This window comes from Equus quagga, chromosome 12, assembly GCF_021613505.1.
Source record: "Equus quagga isolate Etosha38 chromosome 12, UCLA_HA_Equagga_1.0, whole genome shotgun sequence".
In the NCBI taxonomy this organism is placed as follows: Eukaryota; Metazoa; Chordata; class Mammalia; order Perissodactyla; family Equidae; genus Equus; species Equus quagga.
The window spans coordinates 42,733,292-42,757,132 of NC_060278.1; the positions used below are offsets into that span (position 1 = coordinate 42,733,292).

The 23,841-nt window shown below is 40.4% G+C and overlaps 1 protein-coding gene and 1 long non-coding RNA gene across 4 annotated transcripts in view; one reads left to right on the forward strand and one right to left on the reverse strand.

Annotated features, from left to right (window-relative positions):
• RAB3GAP2 (RAB3 GTPase activating non-catalytic protein subunit 2) overlaps positions 1-8,700 on the reverse strand; it is a 100,415-nt gene extending 91,715 nt beyond the window's left edge. For all 3 annotated transcript variants that reach the window (XR_006891042.1, XM_046678398.1, XM_046678397.1), the window contains exon 1: positions 8,492-8,700. Coding sequence is in view for 2 of the 3 variants with exons in the window: in XM_046678398.1 (XP_046534354.1) it covers positions 8,492-8,606 (115 nt within the window). In the remaining variant the exon portion in view is untranslated. The remainder of the gene's footprint in view (positions 1-8,491) is intronic.
• Positions 8,701-8,862: 162 nt separating this feature from the next.
• LOC124249161 (uncharacterized) lies at positions 8,863-14,018 on the forward strand. Its single transcript, XR_006891286.1, has 3 exons — positions 8,863-9,168; positions 9,274-9,359; positions 13,741-14,018. It is a non-coding gene; the product is annotated as an uncharacterized LOC124249161 (long non-coding RNA).
• The last annotated feature ends 9,823 nt before the right edge of the window (positions 14,019-23,841 follow it).

The following is a 23,841-nucleotide window of genomic DNA, read 5'->3' on the forward strand; positions in this document are numbered from 1 at the left end:
TTTTGCTTAAAACCATCATGGCTACCCTCTGCCTAGAGCAGAGATTCCCAGTAAACTGCAAATGGATTACAGGTGAGCCAAGATGTTGATCTTCTCAGCTCCCAGGACATCCAGGTAGGGCCTGGGGCTACTGGAACCTCAGGCAGGTCACTTTCTACCATGAGCAGCTTTGTTTTATTTATTTTTTTATGATCTATTTATTTATTACCACACTGATACTTTTTTATTATGTTAAAAAACACATAAAAGTTGCCATCTTAACCATTTTTAAGTGTACAGTTCAGTAGTGTTAAGTATATTCACGTTGTTGTGAAACAGAGCTCTAGAACCTTTTCATCCTGCAAATCTGAAACTCTATATCCATTAAACAAGTCTCCTTTTCTCCCTCCCCCCCAGCTCCGAGTAACCACCATTCTACTGCCTGTTTCTATGAATTCAGCTACTTTAGATATCTCATATAAGTGGAATCATACCGTATTTGTATTTCTGTGACTGATATCTCACATAGCATAATGTCCTCAAGGTTCATCCATGTTGTAGCATGCAATACGATTTCCTTTTTTAAGGCTGAGTAATATTCCATTGTACGTATATGTCCTATTTGGTTTATCCATTCATCTGTAAATGGACATTTGGGTTGCTTCCACCCCTTGGCTTTTGTGAATAGTGCTGCCATGAACATGGGTGTACAAATACCTCTTTTGAGACATTGCTTTCAATTCTTTTGGATACATATCCAGAAGTGGGATTCTTGAATCATATAGTAATTCTGTTTTTTAATTTTTTTGAGGAATCTCCATACTGTTTTGCATGGCAGTTGCACCACTTTACAATCCCACCAACAGCGTAAACAGTTCCAATTTCTCCACATCCTTGCCAATTCTTGTTATTTTCTGGGTTTTTTTGATAGCAGCCATCCTAATAGGTATGAGGTAGTATCTCATTGTCATTTTGATTTACATTTTTCTGATGATTAGTGATATTAAGTATCTTTTCATATGCTTATTGGCCATTTATATAATATCTTTGAAGAAAAGGTGTCTATTCTAGTCCGTTTTTAATTGGGTTATTTGATTATTTTGCTGTTGAGTTGTAGGAGTTCTTTATATATTGTGGACACTAGGCCCTTATCAGATATATGATTTGCAAATATTTCCTCCCATTCCATAGGTTGCCTTTCACTCAGTCAATGGCATCCTTTGATTCACAAAACTTTTAAAGTTTGATACCATCCCATTTGTCTATTTTTGCTTTTGTTGCCTGTGCTTTTGCTGTAATACTCAAAAACTTATCGTTAAGTCCAATGTCATAAAGCTTTCCCTCTCGTCGCTTTCCTTTTCGAAGCTTTCAAACGTCATGAAGAGGTTTTATGATATAATTTGGCACATGATAGGTGGAGAATGAAGGAATGTTGGTTCATTCTATATAGGTGACTCAGGAAAGTCTTCACAGAAGAACTGTCATTTTTCACCAAGTCTTAATAGTTTAATAGATGTCCATGAGGTGGAGAAAAAATGGTCATGCAAGGGATATGAAATGGCATGGGGTTCAGAAAGCTGCAAAGAGTAAATTGTGGTGGGTGAGTGTGGTATGGTAAAGGGCGAAGCTGGAGAGATTGGCAGAGGAGGTTAGATTTTACGCAGTAGCTGGGTCTTCAGATGGAAGTAGGAGTATCTGGGGATTACATGGAAATTTGCCAAGAGTTACTTGGGAACAGATAGTTTTAAGAAACTCCGTTTCCAGATATGCCTAGGAAAGTGCCAACTTTCCCACCCCACCTTCTCCCAGTTTACCAAATAAAGGCTCACCTCTCACACCTTCCAAATATTACTATAGTGAGTTACTCCAAGGCATTAAAAAACTTTCTCTTTAAGCAAGACACTGTAAACTCCTCCATCCTTCTCATCTGGCCATTTTCAAATAACGCTTGTTATTTATGTTTAATAGTCATTTATCAAAATTTGTAACGTATGTATGTTGTTTTTTCTGTTATCTGCTTCTAATAATAATTGTAATCAGTCAAGTAAGAAGAAAAATTTTAAAACTTAGAGCCTTATGACCACAGGAAATCTATTTCTTCTCAATTCATATCCCTTTTTGCAGAGAAATCATTGGACTGATAATAAAAATCTATATTACATTAGAATAGCATTTTGTGGAGGAAATGGAATGGAAATAAGAATTCAACGAGAAAAAAAGACTTATAAAATTACTCTTAGAGAAGATCATCATATTTTTCTTCCTTCTCCCCAAAGCAACCCAGTACATAGTTGTATATTCTAGTTATAGGTCCCTCTGGTTGTGCTTATCAGGTTTTTTAATGGATATTTGTGGGTATCACTTCCCTATAGTATTTAGAATTCACTGAATAAACTTAAAAGGATGACATAAATTTATTAAATGGCCATGTTTACAGTATATCAGAAATTACATCTTTTGTGCAAGGGGTACATACTATTGAAAAACTCTTTTGGGGTGTATATAAGCAAAATGTTTGAAGACTTTCTTCTGTATGGCTCAACCATTCCCAACCTTTTTCTTGGAATCATAGCATACATAAAACATGAGACGTGGGGGCCGGCCCGGTGGCACAGCAGTTAAGTTTGCACTTTCTGCTTCCTGGTGGCCTGGGGTTCGCGGGTTTGGAACCCGGGTGCGGACAAGGCACTGCTTGGCAAGCCATGCTGTGGCAGGCGTTCCACATATAAAGTAGAGGAAGATGGGCATGGATATTAGCTCAGGGCCAGTCTTCCTCAGCAAAAAGAGGAGGATTGGCAGTAGTTAGCTCAGGGCTAGTCTTCCTCAAAAAAAAAAAAAAAGAGACATGGACCCTAAACAGTGAAAACAATTTTGAAAAAGAAGAAAAAAGTTGGATGACTCCTTCCTGATTTCAAAACACATTACAAAGCTATGGTAATCAAAATCGTGTGGTACTGGCATAAAGACAGACAAACAGACCAGTAGAATAGAATAGAGAGCCCAGAAATAAACGGATACATATATGGTCAAATGTTCTTTGACAAGGGTGCCAAGACCACTCAATAGGGAAAGGACAGTTTCTTCAACAAATGACGTTGGGAAAACTGCACATCTATATAGAAAAGAATGAAGTTGAACTCTTATCTTACACCATACACAAAAATTAACTCAAAATGGATTAAAGACCTAAATATAAGACGTAAAACTATAAAACTTTACCTACTTATCTCCTTTACTGGCTGAAAGCTCCCTGAAGAGAAGGACCAATTTTATTTACCTTTAAGACTGCTTTGTGCTTAGTACGTAGTAGGTGCCCAATAAATATTGGCTGAATGAAGGAATTAGATTGTTCATGTCTAAATTTCCTCATTGATAAAATTTTATCTGTAAGAGCCTCTTCCAATTTTAAATAGCTAACGAAAGCCAATAACTCTATAAATTTTCTGAAATTCCCATAAATGTTCTACTTCCAGATTACTTCTCTCTCCCCAGTATGACCTCAAATGAGAAAAAGCATTTTCCCTAAGTATAAAAAATGGGTATTTTATACCCTGTGTAGTATCCCATCATGCAAAGTAATTCCATAATTTTAGGTTATCCTAAAAAGCACACTTTTCTCAGTGACTGCATTAAAACATGACCTTAATTGATGACTCCAAGGTAATTCCCTGCATGCTTTATCCTTTATCTTTCTGGTAAAAGAGATAAGAAGGAAAGCTGGTCTACCTTTTTAGTATGTCAACAGGAAATTATTTTACTATTAGGTAAATTAAGAGATTCACAATATTATAATACCCAAATTACCTCCAAATATTCTGATTTTCCCTCTTTGTACATGTATTTTTTTTCCCCAACTCAATTATTAACATCAGAAAGCTCTGGTCTAGAAATCGAGTCTTACTGGAAATTATGTCACCGTAGATTAAGTGGGGACCCACACTACTACCATCTCTAATATTTCAAAGCATGAGACTAAATTTTGTCTGAAATAGACAACATTTGATTGAGTAGAAACAATTTTAATAGTTATCACTAAACATTGGGAATTAGTAAGGTTCAAGATCTCTTTTAAAGCAACAGAAGACAGACTCTTTTTATAATTGAAGACACAAAGTAATATAAAGTCATACTGTTATTCTCTGACAATTCAAATACAGAAGAGAGTAGCACTGAGTCCTGGGTGCCCAAGTACCAAGTATCACTATGGCAGCCATCCACATTAAAATAAATGAATCATTAAACCAACAGGTAAGCCTTCAAAATTATCACTTACCTAGGACAAACAATTCATGACAAGTAATTGAGATTTCTTTTTTTGGTTTTACATAGCCCCTAGAGATGAGCTGGGCTAAGAATTTAAAACTATACAGGCTAGGAAAATAAAGTGATCTCTTGATTTCTGCTTCCCAATAACGTAATCACTTATCACACTCATAAATAAAGAGAAGCAGCAAAGCCAAACACCGTCTGCAGTTTAAGGCAGGTCCTGCTTACCTGCTCTAACTTCATTTTTACGCTCTAAATTTTCACCCTCACAAAAGTTAAGGTTCAGGTTTTCTTAAGGAAGAGCTCTTTACAAAACCTGATGTTTTGTAAAAGATGGCCTGGGGTGACTGCTGAAATCCACAGCCCTGGTCATTCCAAGAATCCCAAGTAAATTATCTACAGTAGGACAAGCTATTTTTCTGATTTTTATGTGTAAATTAAAGCACCATTTTAAGGGTGAAATACAGGTTTGGCAAAGAGGCTCACTGATTAAGAAGTTCTTTCTCCATTTATTTTCTTCTTGAACTGATGGTAGCCATAATAATACCAACATACATAAACCTAAGAATTTGACTTAAAAGGGTACTAAATTAAATCATATTTGCAAACCCATAAGCATCCTGCAAATTAATCTAGATGTCTAGGGTATGATTACATTCCCAACTGCCAGGATTGAGTTCATATCCTAAGGCTACCCTTCACTGTGTGACCTTCGACAAGTATTCATTCTGTATATGCCTAAATTTTAGAATCTATAACTGTGTCACATATGGTAGCCACTAGCCACATTTGGCTACTTAAATTAAATAAAATTAAAAATTCAGTTCCTCAGTAGCATTTGCCACATTTCAAGGATTCAACAGCCAGATGTGGCTCAAGACTACCATCTTGGACAGTATAGACACAGTGATGAAAATAAACAAGATGACACAATCGAAAGCAACAAATTCCATCAAGGAGGTAGGACTATTTTAGATTGGATGGTCAAAAAAGGCCTCTCCGGGGGCTGGCCCCTTGGCCGAGTGTTTAAGTTTGTGCACTCCGCTTCGGTGGCCTAGGTTTCGCAGGCTCGGATCCTGGTCACAGACATGACACCGCTTGTCAGGCCATGCTGAGGCGGCGTCCCACACGCCACAACACTAGAAGGACCCCACAACTAAGAATATAAAACTATGTACCGGGGGACTTTGGGGAGAAAAAGGAAAAGTAAAACCTTTGGAAAAAAAAAAAAAAAGGCGGGGCCGGTTCCGTGGCTGAGTGGTTAAGTTCATGCGCTCCGATGCGGTGGCCCAGGGTTCGGATCCTGGGCATGGACATGGCACCGCTCATCAGGCCATGTTGAGGTGGCGTCCCACGTCCCACAACTAGAAGGACCTGCAACTAAGATATACAACTATGTATGGGGGGGTTTGGGGAGATAAAGCAGAAAAAAAAAAAAAAGATTGGCAACGGTTGTTAGCTCAGGTGCCGATCTTTAAAAAAAATTTAAAAAATTAAAAAAAAATAAAAAAACCAAAAAGGCCTCTCTGAGATGCTGACATCTGAGTTGAGACCTCAATGACAAGATGCAGCTGGCATGCACAGATCTGCATAGAGCATCCAAGGCAGAGACGGGGACCAGGGCGAAGGCCTCAGGAGCAAATGAGCTTGGCTGGCTTAACATCAAAAAAGTGTGCTTGAAGCATAAGAAATAAGGGGACAGGAGTATGAGATGCAAGAAGTGGTAGGAGGCAGGGCCTCAAGGGCCTTGTAAACCATATAGGAACTTTGGATTTTATATTAAATGTAACTGAAAGCCACAGAGGGTTACAAAGGGGGGAGTGTGATGATCTAAATTGTCTTTGAAAGCTCACTCTGACCGCTTTTGGAAACTAATTACAGAAAACCAAGAGTGGAAGCAGGAAGATCTGTTAGAAGAAGACCGGTGCCATTGCCCAAGTGAGAGACGACAGTGACCTGGACCAGGGGAGTGGCTGTGGGACAGAGAAAATGTGTTCTTTTTCTCTACATCCCCCGTCTACAGTCCCACACCTACTATCTTTACAACCTGGCTCCTTGAAAGTCAACTTCATTTTTTAACTCCTCAATATCCTATCAATATGCTTTCTACTCCCACCATTCCACCAAAACTGTCCTGAGGTCCCAGTCACATCTTCTTTCCCAAAACCAAGCACTTTTCTACCTTATCTAAGCTGATCTCTGCTGCATTGGTAACTGCTGACGACTCTTCCCTGTCATCAAACTCTCTCCTCCTTTGGCTCCTGGGGCATTCTTCTCACCTCGTTTTCCTCTTTCTGATACCGTTTCTCAGTCTTCCTCCCATTAACCTCTTCGTGACTCTTAAACTTCAGAGCTCCTCCAAGGTTACATCTTCACTACTCAGTTCATTTTACTAGATAACCCTTGAAACTGAACTCACACTTTTTGCTGGTCACTCCCAAATTAACACCTCTGGGCAGGGATCCTTACTAAGTTTTAGACCTCTTTATCTAGCGTTCGACTGGTCCCCTTACTTGGACATACCACAGACATTTAAAATGCGTCCAATACCTATCTCCTTCATTCTCTCTCAGTATATACCGTGGCCCAAGCCAAAAGCCAAAGGCACCATCCACTCCCTCTCACTCAGCAGCTGCACCCCCATCACCAGACCTTCACTAGGTCCTGCAGATTCTACTTCCTTAATATCTTTCTAATCTAGCCCTTCCTCTCAAGTCCCGCTGAGGCTTAGTTCAAGCTCACATCACTTCTTGCACGGGTTATTGGAAACCTCCCAACCAATTTTCCTGTTTCCTCTCTTTCCTCCACACTTCTGCGAAAGCATATAACAGGTATTCAAAAACTCTGGGGATCATATGAAGTACAAATCTGACGTCATTTCTCTGCTTAAAGTCTGTCAGAGGCACCCCACTACTTTCACAAAGCTTCTCAAGATGGAGCTCCTTACCACCTTTACAGTCTTATTCTCCCTACCATTTCCCTCACATCCTCCTACTCAGCCTTTCGGCTTTCCTTAGTTTTCTAAATATCATTCCATTTCAGGCCTCCGTTCCTCTGCGCATGCTATTACCTCTCTCTTACCCATCTAACTACTACTTTAAAGGTAGGCTTAAGTATCACCACTTCAAGGAATTGCCCCCTAGTGCCTCATATATCTATATCTATATCTCTGTCTATATATATCTCAATCACATTGCCTAGTAGCTGTTAATTTATTTGTCCCAGCAAACTATAAGATCCTAGAGGGCAGAGACCACCAACCTTAATTGATACACAGCCCTACTGATTGGCAGAGTAAAAATTCATAGTTTTGATTGGATATCTTCCAAATTTTAAAAAGGGGGAGGGGCCTATTTAGTGGGATAAAAGTCACCATTCCAGTATAACACAAAATGACAGCACTATACTCCAAAGCCAAAGAGGTGCTTCAGAATGGAAATATGAAGAAACCAATAAACACAAAACACACACCCTTTCAATAGGAGAAACGTAGGAACTTCTCAGGAACTATGCAGAACCTAATAAATCAGATGGGGGATTTTATACTACGTGAGCAAGGGCTTATTTAACACTTTGATGATAATAATAGGTGGAAGGTTTCTCATCCCAGTAAAGCAAATTAACTTTTCACGGCCATGTTACTGTAATTTTAGTTCCTGATGTAGCCTCTTGCTCACTCCCTGACAGGTTATTTTCCTTATTTGGGAGACGCTTACTCACCCCCCTTAGGAGTCATTTGTCAATCCGTCATTTAGTCTCTAAATCTGAATGGGGGGGAAGGGCTAAAAGAAAGGAGACTGTGGGGGAAGATAAACACTTTCGGAAGAGGAGGTCGCAGAAGGCCACAGTCCCAGGGATGGAGGAGAGTGGGGGTTGAGGCAATACCAGGGTAGAGCGCTGACAGCTGGCAAGGAATGGAGAGGAGGATGCGATCACGGAGAACAGGCGACCCCGGGATGGAGGGCGGAGGAGACTCGGAGAGGAAGCTAGGAGCGGGGCTAGGGAAGTGGGATAGACAGAGACCAGAGGAAGCAGGACGCAGTTTTTGGCCAGAGGGCGGAGTGGCTTCGGAGAAAGCTGGGGCGAGAGGAAGACAACACCGACGCTGCCAGGGTGGACGGAGCTTTAGGACGAGAAGGGCAGGGGATCGTCCCGCAGCGAAGAGGGAAGGCGCAGGGGGCAAAGGCAGGAGCCCCGAATCCGCCAAGCAGAGCGGCGAAGGGAGCGGCGAGGCGGGGGCACTTACTGGGGTCCCTCCGCACGGCGCCGCTGGGGGTCTCCTCCCGCAGGTGAGGGAAGAGGAAGTCCCGGGAGGCCTGGAGGTCCTGGAAGTAGCAGAACTGGACAATGGAGCAGGCCATGGCTCTGGGGAACCCGCTCGGGCAGTCCCCTCACCGGCCCACGCCCTGCCCCCCGCCACCCCTCGGCCGCCACCGCCGAGCCCGCACAGCTTCAGCCAGGCAGGGGCGGGGAAACCGGACCGGAAGCTGTCAGCGCGCTCGGTCCGCCGCCCCGGCGCACTGCGCAGGCGCAGGACGGCCCAGGCGCCCGGGCTGGAGCGGTCCGGGTCACGTGACCAGCCGTCCGTGGTGCGACGTCGACGTGGAGGAGGCGGGGGAAGAGTTTAGTCCCGGTTCTGTGCATCCAGCCGGGGGTGAAGCCGTTATTCATTCTGGCATTTAGCCGGAGATGACCTAATTGGACGTTGTCCGCGCCGGCCTTTGAGTCGTTTCACCAGTCTCATTGACGTCCTCACGTTGGCACGATCCTGACATGTCACAGAGAATAAGCCCGGTTCAAGTAGTGTCAGGCCAGTGGGGGACGGTATCCTGCGAGTCTCGGAGTTTGAAGAGATTCATTTCTCTCCTGGAAATCAGCCCTGTCAAGGCTGGCTTTCAGTGCTCCTCCTGCACGCCTCATACAGTACGTGTTATACTGCATTATACTCTGTTTTCGACATCCGTTTGATTTTTCATTCATTCGTTCATCCATCCATTCAATATTTGTTGCTCGTCTTTTCTATGCCAGCCGCGCTAGGCGCTGAGTGTAAAGCAGAGAACAAAAGAGGTGAAATACTTGTTCCCATGAAGCTAAAATTCTAGTGCCTGACACAGGTAAGCAATTAATTACTCAGCTGTTTAACTGAAATTGTAATAATGCTAGGCAGGAAAAAAGTACGAAGTGCTATGACAGAACATAACAGGGGAATCTTACTTAGTTGTTTTTTGTTTGTTTTGTTTTGTTGGGGTGGGGGTGGAGGGTTGCCAGGATCAGGAACAGACTATATCCAGAGTATCTAGTGTAGGACCCAGCACGTAGTGCTTGTAAGTATTTGCTGAAGGAATACACTGAATAGAATGTGTGCATAAATTAGATAGAATAACCTGCTTCTTTAACAAAGCACTTTATATTTTTTAAACTACTTTCCCATACATTGTCCAATTAGTCACGATGTCATCTAGCAAGAGTCTGTCTTATCTCAATTGTTTTAATAAAGAAATTTATCTGTGTCCCTGAGAAGACTCTTGAAGTCCATTTAAATTATTTTTCTGAAAAGTAAAAACCAAAAAAGGGAATTATTTTAATGTTAGCCCAAAGCACTATAGACACTCATATGCTTCCCAAAGGAAACCTGAAGTGGTCATCCATATTGTGTGACAGAAAATGGGACAGAAATAAGTTGAAAGCAAATAGATGAAGTCCAGAGCATTCGTTTCTGTCAGGCCTGGACACACACTTAGTCCTACTAACAACTATAATTTAGTGCCCAGGTTTCTACTCCATTAATTCTTTTTTCTAGAGTAGAAGGATTTTTACAAAATAAGATAATTTCTATATTATCAGGTTAACAGAGATCAGTTCTTCACCTAAAAATATATGGTTGGATTGGATGTGCTGTAACTTTCCGTAAGCATCAGAGACCTATAATCAAAGCTTACAGAAAAGGCAGGCTTCCAGTGCTCCCCTTTTCCTTCTGAAAAGATCCAGTGCTTGCTCAGATCATCCAGTCCTGATGATTAAACCCGAAAACACTACACTGATACCAAACTAGAATAAAATTTAATTTAGATTCTTAGTTTTACAGGATGAATAACAAACACATGATACTTTTTGGAAGGATAAGATGTCATTCCTTGAAAACTGTTCAAGTTCCTATTCAGGTAGATCCATTTTGTGGAAGTAACAGCCCTTGGCTGATTCAGCTGGCCTTTGTTCTGTCCTGAGGCATTCATCTACCTCCTCTGTGCAGGCCATTGAATTTCATTACTGCTCAGTTTCAATGGTGAAGTCCCTGACTTCCTTCCAAGTGGTATTGAAAAGGCTCATTCATTACTGCTTTTAAGAACTTTAGATACCCGTCACAGAAATTACAACACATTCATGAACTGAACTCTTCCCCCAGGAAGTTGTAAAGCTGCGGGGAGGTGGGGGGAGGCTTCTGGAGTTCTGCTGCCATGGTTTCTGGGGAGTGTGGGAGGATTGTGTTAGACAGTGAATATCACTAACCACACAGTCATGAGAAAGCGCGTTGCAGAAAATGTGCAGGCTTTACATATCCCAGCATAGATAGCGTCTCTCTGAGGTATGAATACAGGAGCTGGGAAAAGCACTGTGAACAAAATAATCACAGAAGGGTACTAATGTGAACTCTATCCAGGGTCCATTATTGTGAGTTAGAGCACTGATAAACGTTGTTAAGAGAGAGATGCTTACTGAGCAGGTCCTTGCCAACAGCAGCCTGAGGCAGAAGGTGTTGAGACACAGTATGGGCGGGAAAGTGTGAAAGAAAGAGCGATGGACTTGGAGTCAGGAGACCTGGGGTCCATCTCAGCTCTGCTTGATGCAATCCATGCAACTTGGGCAATCCATGTCACCTTCCTGGGCCTCAGTCTCTTGATCTAGAAAATGAAGAGACTGGACTCTAAAGTCCATCCCAGGGGTGTGTAGGTTTTGGTAAGAAACTGGAAAGGAAAAGGTCTGGGAGTTGAATTTGCTCAAGAGGAGTGGCCTATGTAGGCACCCCAGTAAGAGGCCTGGGTGGGCAGGGGTGAACGTGAGGGCACTGAGCATCTCTAAGTGAAAGAAAGGAGAGCAGAGAAAGGGGATGGAGGGATGTTGAAGCTTTACCTCCTACTTTTGCTGAGCGTCATCCTTGAATTGAAGTCTGAACTAAAGTGTGAGCCGGATGCAAGGGCTGTATACAACTAGATTTCATTCAGCAAACATCCATGGAAGATAACATCTCTTATTAGAACTAAAGGTGCTGTGGTCAACACAGAGAGGTGATAAGGATGAGCCCTCCAGAGACTCGCTATCTAGCTGGGGAAACAGACAAACACAAATAACTCGAACAAAAAGCAGAGTGTGATGACTACCATGGGTGACTTTTGATACTCATAAAGGGCTGTGGGAGAAATAAGGGCGAGATTGATTTTTTTTGCTAGGCTTCCCATGTGGAAAAGTAGTAGTGGGGAAGATGTGTGGACAATGATAAACAGACTGGTTCCAGATAATAGAGAACCTCGAAGTCCAAATAGTGTAATCTGAGTTTTATTCTGTGTGCAAGGTATCGCCAATGGAAGATTTTTTTTAGAAGAAGTAGGACATGATGGGATAGCAGTATGTGGCATGACTGAAGGCAGAGAGACACCTCAAGATGTCATAGCAGTATTCCGAATAAGAAGGAATGACAGTGAGAAGGGAGGGCCACTCTGAAGGCCAAATCAATGGACTTTTGGTGCATGATTAGATATGGATGGAGGAGGGAAGATGAGCCCCAAGATGATGTCCAAGCGTTCAGTTTAAAGAACTGGAGAGATGGGAGTGTCATGTCAGCAGTGAAGACAGAACAGAAAAGGAAGCATGGATTTGGGGGCAAACAGCCATAGGATGAGTTCAGTATTGGATTCGTTAAATTTGAAGTGCCTGTGGAAAAACTAGGTTTAAAAAAAAAAGGTTTTTTATTAACAGAAGATAGAAGTGTAGAATTAGAGAGGCCAAAGCTGGAACCTCCCTGTGGAAGTCAGGCACAGAAGTTGTATTGAAGGGAAGGGATGAAAGTGCCACCGGCTTCTACATGGGGTGAGAGAAGGATTGGGCCTGGGAAACAAGGTGGGAGGACTATTGTTTTTAGGGGTGGATGGAGGAAGAAGCTTTGGTAAAGGAGATTGAAAAGAAGCAGTCAAAGAAGGCAACCATACATAGCAGGCCCATGTCACAGAGGCCAACGGAGGGAGAAGAAAATTTCACAGACAGGTGAATCTATTGTGTTGAATTCGATGAAGAATTTAAAGGGAGTGAAGGCTAAGAAGAGGTGATTGCATTTTAGTAGGTCTGAAGTCACAAGTGATTATCCAGCTTGCAGAACAGCCAGACTCTTACTTCCTCGGCAGAAAACTTGTAACCTCTCTCCAGAAGCAGGTTACCACAGAGGCTAGCCATGGCAATCTTTGTCTTTATCTCTGGCTGAAGGAGAAACTTTTTAGAAAGGCAAAGAAGAGTTCCCTTTTTGCTGGCATTTACCAATTATGAAATGAGGAACTAACTGTGCTAAACCTTGTGTTTTATTGCTGCTTTGAATATAAGAAATATATTTTCAATATTTTCCAATATTTATGTTGGGCCAAAATCTACTTTATAATGGCGTAAGAAAAGATGACATTAGCATAGTTAGCTAAAATATGTAAATGCTAGTGCTTTTTAGTCTTCATCATCTTATTTGTGGGTGTGTGCTCTTGATAACTTTTTTTTGAGATATAATTGACATATAACGTTATATGTTTCAGGTGTACAACGTAATGATTCGGTATTTCTTTACATTGCAAAATGATCAGCTCAATAAATCTAGTTAACATCCATCACCACACATAGTTACAGAATTTTTTTTTCTCATGATGAGAACTTTTAAGACCTACTGTCTTAGCAACTTTCAAATATGCGTCACAGTATTATTAACTGTAGTCACCATGCTGTACATTAGATCCCTGTGACTTAGTTATTTTATAAATGGAAGTTTTACCTTTTCATCCCCTTCACTCATCCGCCACCCCCCCACCCCGCTTCTGGCAACCACCAATCTGTTGTCTGTGTCTGTGGACTTGTTTTTGTTTTTTGTTTTTAATTCCACGTGTAAGTCTCCATTTCCTTGACCTTAATGCGTTTTGGACTTGTCAGGTCAATAAGCCACCATATTTAAAACAATGAGAATTGGCATCTGTGGAAGAGATTACTAGTTGCCCATTATCCATTCCCCCTTTTTCTTTGCCAAGGGGATGCCTGTATTACTGGGGCACATGCTCCAATTTTAAAACAAACCACATTTCCCAGCCTCTCTTGACTCTGAGTGTACCATATGACTAAGTTCTGGCCAATGAGATGGAGCACAAATTGTTAGAATTGTTGGGAGGGATTTCCAGGAAGTTTACTTAAAAGAGGAACAGACAGCTGAGGAAAACTCTCTTGGTCTTTCCTTCCCCTTTCTTGTTTCCTACCTAGAATGTGACATTATGGCTGTAGCTCCAGCATCCGTGTTAGACAGTGAAGTGACTTGAACCATGATGGAGCGTGAAGATGCGAGGCTGGGTCTCCTTTGCTTCGTGGAGCTGCCATGTCAAGCATGGACTATCACATCTGGACTTGTTTTACAGGAGAAAATAAATCTTTACATGTTGCAGCTACTGTTATTTTAGGGTTTTCTGTTATTGTAGCTGAACCTAATCCTGACACAATATGACCTAAGTAACCAAGAGAAACTTTCCATGAAGGAAACTTCTTCTGCTCCATATGTCTTGTTTAAATAAAAGCATGTTTATTTCTCTGATATCCTTTTTCTCTAGCATATTTCAGAAGAGGTAAGACCAAGTACCTGGGCATTTTTAATTGTTTAAATACTTTTGGTTTCATTTGAACATAAAAATATACCCCAATTGACCAAATTTTTCTTGTTTTCTTATTTTGGGCACAACTGACATAGATCCTTAAAAGATTCTATGAAATCAAAGAGTATCCCCAGGGTCGTTTAGTAGTTGAGTGATAAGTTCCAGCCAGCGGTTTTCATAGTGGAAGATCAAGGGCAGGTTAGGAGAAGGGCAAACAGTTGGAAGGAGTTATATTTAAATCTGGGACCCTAAGTCCAAAATGCCATTGCCTTGGGATTTGTGAACTGAGAGAGCTGAGGCCAACATCTTTCTTGACTTTGGTATCGTGTCTGCCCTCTGGAGCACTCTTTCCTTAAGGCTTTCCCAGACCTTAGCTTCAGTGAAGCTGCAGCCTCCTGTCTTCCCCTTCGGTCACTTTATTTCTGGATATTTTTTAGCTTCTTGTCGTCTTTCTCCCCTCCTCCACTGCCCCTAAGTCACTCTTATTCCAGACTCCTTTCTTTCTGTTAATGGCATTATTCTTCTCTTAGACTACTTAATAACAGAAAAACTAAAAATATTCCTTTTTCCCCCCTCCTTGTTCACCCGCCAGCCACCAAATTCTACTGATTTAACTTCCAAAATGTCCCTCAGATTGATCCCCTCCTTTCCATCCTCATTACCACCTCCTTCATCCAGAGCCTCATGACCTCTAGCCCGAGCTGTTTTTATAGCCCCTGGATTCTTCTTGCTTCTGATTCTGCTGTCTTCCCACTTCAGTCATCCTACACACTGCTGCCAGCTTTGTCTTCCTGAGGCCCAGCTCTAATCAGGTTACTTAGTTAATCTTCCAGTAGCACTTTAATATATTCCTTAATTTGTTCATGTATTTGAGAACTATTTTGTGGGTGCCCATTAGGTGCCAGGAATGGCTGGAGGCCCCATGAGCAGAAATATACATAAGACCCCGGGCTGGTGGAGGTGGTGGGTTACCAAGACAGAGCAGATAAAAATACTAGAAGGCCACAGAGGGGAACAGATACTGCAGACTTGGCATTCCAAAAAGGCTTTTTGGATGTAGTGTCCGAGCTGAGTCTAGAAAATGGAATAGATTTTAGCCGATTGATAATGGTAGAAGGGGGAGGGGAGAAAGTAATCCTGGCAAAGGAAACAACATCAATAACTTGTGTGTACAGAGGAACACACGCAGCTGTTTCTAGAATGCGAAACGTGACACCGTGGTCCGGGGGGAGTCCAGAGCAGTGGCCTGAGTGATTTTAAACTTCCTCAAATTTCATTTCCTCTAGAAATTAAGGACTAATCAAAATTTCTTGGTTTGCTTAAAAGCGAGAAGAGTGTCCTTTTGCTCGTTTTCTTCATTAATACCACTTTCACATCTTGCTTGCAGCCAGAAGGGCTGCAGGGAGAGGACAAGGGTCTGCGGGAGTCATAACGTGTTCATCTGACCCAGCTCCACGTGACATGCTTGACAGTTTCCATTAGAGGCTAGATTTGTGTTGAATGTTGGCTTTCTGTTCCTCTTCCGTAAAACTTTCACAGACTATAGATTCCATAGCTGAGGAGCTTTCTCTTATGTGTTTAGTGAAACCTTCCTTCTCTCAAGCCTTCTAATTTCTCCTCCTTACACTGATTGGCATCAGGCGATTGAGTGTTTCACTCTTCTTGCTGCAGTTTCTTTCCAATAGATGTAGTCAGGGATAATAGTCCTGCTAGAAACCTCTGATTTGATTTATATTTGACACTTGCGTTTTTGCATCTTTTTACAAATACTGCCCTTCCCACTGTCCTGATTAGTTGAATCCTTCATTTGTGGCTGTACTCTATTCTTTTCTTTCTTGCACCAAAAGGCAGCTGGAAGGTTTGAATCATTCAAGGCTAGTATAGACCTGCACAGAGGTTTGCTGGAACATTCTAAAGTAATTACTGAGCATCTGCTATATGCCTCTTCTCTACCCAGTACACTTGGAAATCCTTCAAACTCAGCTCAAATATTGCCTCCTTGGTAAAGGACCTGCTTTCTCCAGGCAGAATCAGTCACTTTGGACCACCCCACCTCCCAGCTTTTTATCCATGTATCTATTTTGAAACTTAGCATCTTGTATTAATGATTTATCTGTTTGCGTTTGTGTCTCCCCCACTAGATGGTGATGTCCTCAAGGGCAGGGATAGTAACCTGTTTACCTTTGTGACATTCATTCATTCATTCATTCATTCAATGCTTTTTAAAAAAAATACCTGCTAGGTGCCAGGAGCTAAACATGCAGATGACGCATATCCAATATACAAAAGAAACACAGATCTGCACAAGTAGATAATAGACTCTAGTGATACACACAGATAAATAAACAGGCACCTATGACTCTGTTTTGAAAGTGCAATGTTGGGAACAGTTCATTGGAGCACATAAGAAGGGCACCTCGCTTTGGGGACCAAGGAGGGCTTCCTGGAGGAAGTATCATCTAAGCTGAGACCAGAAGGATTGAGTAGGTGTTAGATATAAACTAGATGGAGGATATAATGGGAGCAGAGAGGGCAAAGCATTCTTAGACACAGAGGAAACAGCTCAAAACCCTGGAGGGGAGAGGACATAGTATATGTAGAAAACTGAGTAGCCTTTAGCCTGTCTAGAGCTGAAAGAACAGTGTTGAGAGGCTGAAGAGATAAAGAGGGGTGAGATCATAAAAGGACTCAAGGGCAGGGACTTGTGGTTTATTCACATTTGTTTCTTTCTCCAGTGCCGAGCGAGGTACTTGATGAACAGGTAGCTAGCTAATAAACGTTTGTAGAAGGGAGGAAAGAAGAAAAGAAGGAATGTCCGAGCACTCCAGTGGGTGGTATATAAATGATGCAAAATGCAGATCCTGCCTGCTCTCAGGGCTGTTGGGCAGACAAGACATATCTGTCAACACAAGTGAGTCAAAACAGGCCCCATTTGATGAGATACCAAAAGAAAGTGGTGCAGGCAACCACGGTTGGGTCTGGAGAGATTGCTGTGGCCGGGAGTTGTCAGGGAAGCCTACATCAAGAAGATGGGACCTGAACTGTGTCTGGAGGATGAGTGCATTTTAACTAGGAAGAAAAGGATATTCTGAGTCTTACCACACAGAGGTGAGGGCATGGAGAGGCGAGGTGAAGGAGGAAGTGAATCCCTTCTAAATTTTTCTTGGTTCCTTTTCCGATCAACTTCTGTTTAACTAAGAGCTGTTTTGAGGACATCAAAGTGTTTCCTGAAAAGCCCCAGAGCAGAGTGCAGGAGACTCTGTCTAGGAAGGTCTGTTCATAGAGCCCTGGAGACTCAGGTTCGTATACTTGACCCGAATTAATATACTTTTTAGTGTGGATGTGCGTTCTGAAAACAAAGATGTGCAGAGATACAAAACATGCTTAGTGTTAGTTGTTCAGTTGAAATAAATACCACTTTTCAAACAGGATCATTTTTTGTTTTACAAAGGCAGCCAACACCCTACAAATTTCAAGCAATATTTAACTGAGAAAATTCTAGAACAACAAAAGTCTATAGATAGTTCCTTAGAGCCTATGTAATGGAATTTGACTTCTACTGTCCTGGCTAAGTCTTCTGTTAGTTGTCCTGGCATTTTGGCCTGTCATCTTGTAAACACATTTTCCAGTTGGAACTTGCATATCACAGTTGACTATCTTTGAATTTTTATTTATCCAATTTTAGTGTGTGAAATTATTTTCTCTAAATTTAATGGTTCTTGTTTTATGAAATTAAAACTTATTTCCTCCTCATGGTTCTTTTTCTTTTAAGCTTTTAAAAATTTTGGCATTCTTTCTCAGCTTTTGCTATTATGTGCAACACTCTCAAATTTAGAATAATCTCTGAATTTCCTTATTGAGCTTTTTTTCCCCCTCTCTCTTAGAAAATCCTTAAGGTTTGACCACCACATTCATGCTGTTTATTTATAGACTTGAAAGTGCCAGGTTCACTGTAGAAGCTCAATATATGCTTGGAGACAAATATCCTGTCCAGATTTATTATTCCCTCTGCACATCCTCCCTTTAAACAGGCGACCACATTGTTATATGTGTTTTATGATAATTTTATTGTTTTTTCGTCCTTCTTTCCCAGTCAATTTGAATTAATGTTGCAAGTAAGATTTTATAAGATATGATCATGAGATAAAATGTTTTCTTCATCATTAGTCAACATTTACTGGCAGTGGTGCCCTGGAGCTGCCTCCTACAGCTTGCCAGGACTAACTAACTATTCAAGAAATTTGTAAGCCAGTTGTTTCGCTTTGGTATCTTGAAATCTGCCACAATGAGAATACTTACACTCTAAAAATCAGCGAACACTACAAATTAGGATTTACGCTTCCTATCCCTCCTCAAACCAGTTGTTAAATATTTACCAGCACACCACTGACTGTGATCAAAGTAATTTAAAAAATAGATTTTTAACTTTTTGTGTTTTCTTAATACAGACCTTTAAAAAAAGTGTCAAATAGGCTTTCCTAAGCACCTGACATTTATCTTTATATGAAGCTGATCTGGTTCTGCACATTTCTTAATTCTTGGTCCTGTATAAGATGGTGTAGTCCGGCTAGAGCAAGGGCTTGCTCTAAAGTCAGACTGTCTTAAACTTGAGTTCTCATGCTACAATTTTTTAATGGTATAAGCAGCCAAGTTACTCTAATCTTTCTAAACTCAATTTCATCACTTGTAACGTGGGTATATGCACATTACTTAATGTGTGTAAACCATTTGGCACAGATTCTACCTGGCATATACCATATTTCATTGAATCTAAGATGTCATTGCTTAAAAGATTCAGCATTATTATAACCACAAAGAAATGTGAAACGTTGTCAGTTAAACTATAACATAGCATTTCTTTTTGGTAAAATGAATCTCTATTTCAGACATGTTATAATGTGGGAAAATATGTCTTAGAATCAATGATGTATGACAGTTAACTCTCAGGTATTTTCTGCAATTAGAACCCCTGACACAGAAATTTTCTCAATAGGCTCCATCTATTATGGAAATAGTAGTGTGGGGGACTCTGGACTGAACCGATACAAAAAGAGATACTATTGGAATTATTTTGTTACATTCCTATCTAAGTATTGCTGTGATTTTGGGTTGTCTTTGTAAACTTTTAGGACAATGTACACATTTTCTTTTTTTTTTTAATTTTGTTTTATTTATTTTTTAGTTTTTTTATTGATTTAATGATAGGTTACAATCTTGTGAAATTTCAGTTGTACATTAATGTTTGTCAGTCATGTTGTAGGTGCACCACTTCACCCTTTGTGCCCACCCCCCACCCCACCTTTGCCCTGGTATCCACTAAACTGTTCTTAGTCCATAATTTTAAATTCCTCATATGAGTGGAGTCATACACAGATTATCCTTCTCTCGCTGGCTTATTTCACTTAACATAATTCCCTCAAGGTCCATCCATGTTATTGCAAATGGAATGATTTTGTTCTGTTTTACAGATGAGTAGTATTCCATTGTATATATATACCACATCTTCTTTATCCATTCGTCTGTTGCTGGGCACTTAGGTTGCTTCCATGTCTTGGCTATTGTAAATAATGCTGCAATGAACATTGGGGTGCATGGGACTTTTGGGATTGCTGATTTCAAGCTCTTTGGATAAATACCCAGTAGTGGGATGGCTGGATCGTATGGTAGTTCTATTTTTAATTTTTTGAGGAATCTCCATACTGTTTTCCATAGTGGCTGCACCAGTTTGCATTCCCACCAGCAGTGTATGAGAGTTCCTTTTTCTCCGCAACCTCTCCAACACTTGTTACTATTAGTTTTAGATATTTTTGTCATTCTAACGGGTGTAAGGTGATATCTTAGTGTAGTTTTGATTTGCATTTCCCTGATGATCAGCGATGATGAGCATCTTTTCATGTGCCTATTGGCCATCAGTATATCTTCTTTGGAGAAATGTCTGTTCATGTCTCCAGCCCATTTTTTGATTGGGTTGTTTGATGTTTTGTTGTTGAGTTGTGAGAGTTCTTTATATATTATGGATATTAAGCCTTTGTCAGATATATGACTTGCAAATATTTTTTCCCAGTTAGTGGGTTGTTTTCTTGTTTCACTCCTGTTTTCATTTGCCTTGAAGAAGCTCTTTAGTCTGATGAAGTCCCATTTGTTTATTCTTTCTATTGTTTCCCTTCTCTGAGAAGGCATGGTGTCCGAAAAGATCCTTTTAATACTGATGTCAAAGAGTGTACTGCCTATGTTTTCTTCCAAAAGCCTTATGGGTTCAGGTCTCACCTTTAGGTCTTTGATCCATTTTGAGTTTATTTTGGTGAATGGTGAAAAAGAATGGTCAATTTTCATCCTTTTACATGTGGCTTTCCAGTTTTCCCAGCACCATTTGTTGAAAAGACTTTCTTTTCTCCATTGTATGCCCTCAGCTCCTTTGTCAAAGATAAGCTGTCCATAGATGTGTGGTTTTATTTCTGGGCTTTCAATTCTGTTCCATTGATCTGTGCACCTGTTTTTGTACCAGTACCATGCTGTTTTGATTACTGTAGCTTTGTAGTAAGTTTTGAAGTCAGGGATTGTGATGCCTCCTGTTTTGTTCTTTTTTCTCAGGATTGCTTTAGAAATTCGGGGTCTTTTGTTGCCCCATATGAATTTTAGGATTCTTTGTTCTAATTCTGTAAAGAATGTCATTGGGATTCTGATTGGGATGGCATTGAATCTGTAGATTGCTTTAGGTAGAACAGACATTTTAACTATGTTTATTCTTCCAATCCATGTACATGGAATGTCTTTCCATCTCCTTATGTCATCATCCAGTTCTCTCAGAAAGGCCTTGTAATTTTCATTATATAGGTCCTTCACTTCCTTAGTTAAATTTACCCCAAGGTATTTTATTCTTTTTGTAGTGATTGTGAATGGTATTGTGTTCTTGAGTTCTTTTTCTGTTGGTTCATTACTGGAGTATAGAAATGCTACTGATTTATGCAAATTGATTTTATACCCTGCAACTTTGCTATAGTTGTTGATTACTTCTAACAGTTTTCCAATGGATTCTTTGGGGTTTTCTATATATAAGATCATATCGTCTGCAAACAGCAAGAGTTTCACTTCTTCCCTCCCTATTTGGATTCCTTTTATTCCTTTTTCTTGCCTGATTGCTCTGGCCAGGACCTGCAGTACTGTGTTAAATAAGAGTGGTGATAGAGGGCATCCTTGTCTCATTCCTGTTTTCAGGGGGATGGCGTTCAGTTTTTGCCCATTGAGTATGATGTTGGCTGTGGGTTTGTCATATATGGCCTTTATTATGTTGAGGTAGTTTCCTTCTATGCCCATTTTGTTCAGAGTTTTTATCATAAATGGCTGTTGGATCTTGTCAAATGCCTTCTCTGCATCTATTGAGATGATCATGTGGTTTTTATTCCTCAGTTTGTTGATGTGGTGTATCATGTTGATTGATTTGTGGATGTTGAACCATCCCTGTGTCCCTGGTATGAATCCCACCTGATCATGATGTATGATGCTTTTGATGAATTGCTGAATTCTGGTTGCCAAAATTTTGTTTAGAATTTTTGCATCTATGTTCATCAGTGATATTGACCTGTAGTTCTCTTTTTTCGTGGTGTCCTTGTCAGGTTTTGGTATCAGCGTGATGTTGGCCTCATAGAATGTGTTAGGAAGTGTTCCATCTTCCCTAATTTTTTGGAATAGCCTGAAAAGGATAGGTATTAAATCCTCTCTGAAAGTTTGGTAGAATTCCCCAGGAAACCATCTGGTCCTGGGGTTTTATTCTTTGGGATGTTTTTGATTGCTGTTTCAATCTCTTTCCTTGTGATTGGTCTGTTCACATTGTCTGCCTCTTCTTGAGTGAGCTTTGGGAGATTGTAGGAGTCCAAGAATTTATCCATTTCCTCTAGGTTATCCATTCTGTTGGCATATAGTTTTTCGCAGTATTCTCTTATAATCTGTTGTATTTCTGCAGAGTCTGTTGTTATTTCTCCTCACTCATTTCTGATTTTGTTTATTTGAGCTTTCTCCCTTTTTTTCGTTGTAAGTCTGGCTAGTGGTTTGTCAATTTTATTTATCTTCTCAAAAAACCAGCTCTTTGTTTCATCGATCCTTTCTACTGCCTTTTTCATTTCAATAGTATTTATTTCTGCTCTGATTTTTATTATTTCTCTCCTTCTGCTGACTTTGGGCTTCATTTGTTCTTTTTTCTCTAGTTCAGTTAGGTGTACTCTAAGGTTGCTTATTTGGGATTTTTCTTGTTTGTTAAGATGTGCCTGTATTGCAATGAATTTTCCTCTTAATACAGCTTTTTCTCTATCCCATATGAGTTGGTATGGCATGCTATCATTTTCATTTGTTTCCAGGTATTTTTTTATTTCTTCTTTAATTTCTTCAGTGATCCATTGCTTGTTCAGTAGTGTGTTGTTTAGTCTCCACATCTTTGTGCCTTTCTCAGCTTTTTTCTTGTAATTAATTTCTAGCCTTACAGCACTATGATCAGAAAAGAGGCTTGCTATTATTTCAATTTTTTTAAATTTGTAGAGGCTTGCCTTGTTTCCCAACATGTGGTCTATCCTTGAGAATGTTCCATGTGCACTTGAGAAGAATGTGTATTCAGCTCCTTCAGGGTGGAGTGATCTATATATGTCTATTAAGTCCAATTGTTTTAGTTTTTCATTGAGCTCCACTATTTCCTTGTTGATTTTCTGTCTGGATGATCTGTCCATTGATGTGAGTGGGGTGTTGAGGTCCCCTACTCTTATTGTGTTGTTTTTAACATCTTCCTTTAGGTCTTTTAATAGTTGCTTTATGAATCTTGGTGCTCCTGTGTTGGGTGCATAGATATTTATAAGTGTTATTTCTTCTTGATGAAGCGTCCCTTTGATCATTATATATCGTCCCTCTGTGTCTCTCTTTACCTGTCTTATTTTGAAATCCACTTGGTCTGATATGAGAATTGCAACACCTGCCTTTTTTTCTTGCTATTTGCTTGAAGTATTGTCCTCCATCCCTTCACCCTGAGTCTGTGTTTGTCCTTGGGGCTGAGGTGTGTTTCCTGGCGGCAACAAATTGTTGGATCTTGTTCTTTAATCCATTTTGCCACTCTGTGTCTTTTTATTGGAGAGTTCAATCCATTTACATTGAGAGTGATTATTGATGCATGTGGACTTAATGCTGTCAATCTGTCACTCATTATCTTGTTTTCCTGCGTTTCTTTTCCTGTTTGCTTTAGACTACCCATTTAATACTGCAATTTCTTATGCTGGGTTTCTTAGATTTTTCCTTACTTATGATTTGTGACTCTGTTCTGTACTTTATTTTAGTGTCTACCTTGAAGTTTGTATTTAGAATCTCGTGTATAATATAGTCTGTTCTCTGGTGGTCTCTTACTTACTTGACCAATACTGATTTAGACCCTCTGCTCTTCCCCTCCTAAATAATTATTTTCATTTTTTATTCCAACTCGTCTTATGAATTTGTAGTTAGAGTGATAAGATCGTCCTTGCTTTGGTAGTTTCCTTACCTTTACCCTAATGCTATAGTTGAATATTTGCTATCCTGTTCTGGTTCCATCCATCGGTCTCCCTAGTCTGTGGATTGTGTCTCCTTTCTCCCTTTTTTCTTTTTTCAGGTATGAGAGCCTTCTTGAGGATTTCTTGTAATGGAGGACTTTTACTTACAAATTCCCTTAACTTTTGTTTGTCTGGAAAAGATTTAATTTCTCCCTCGT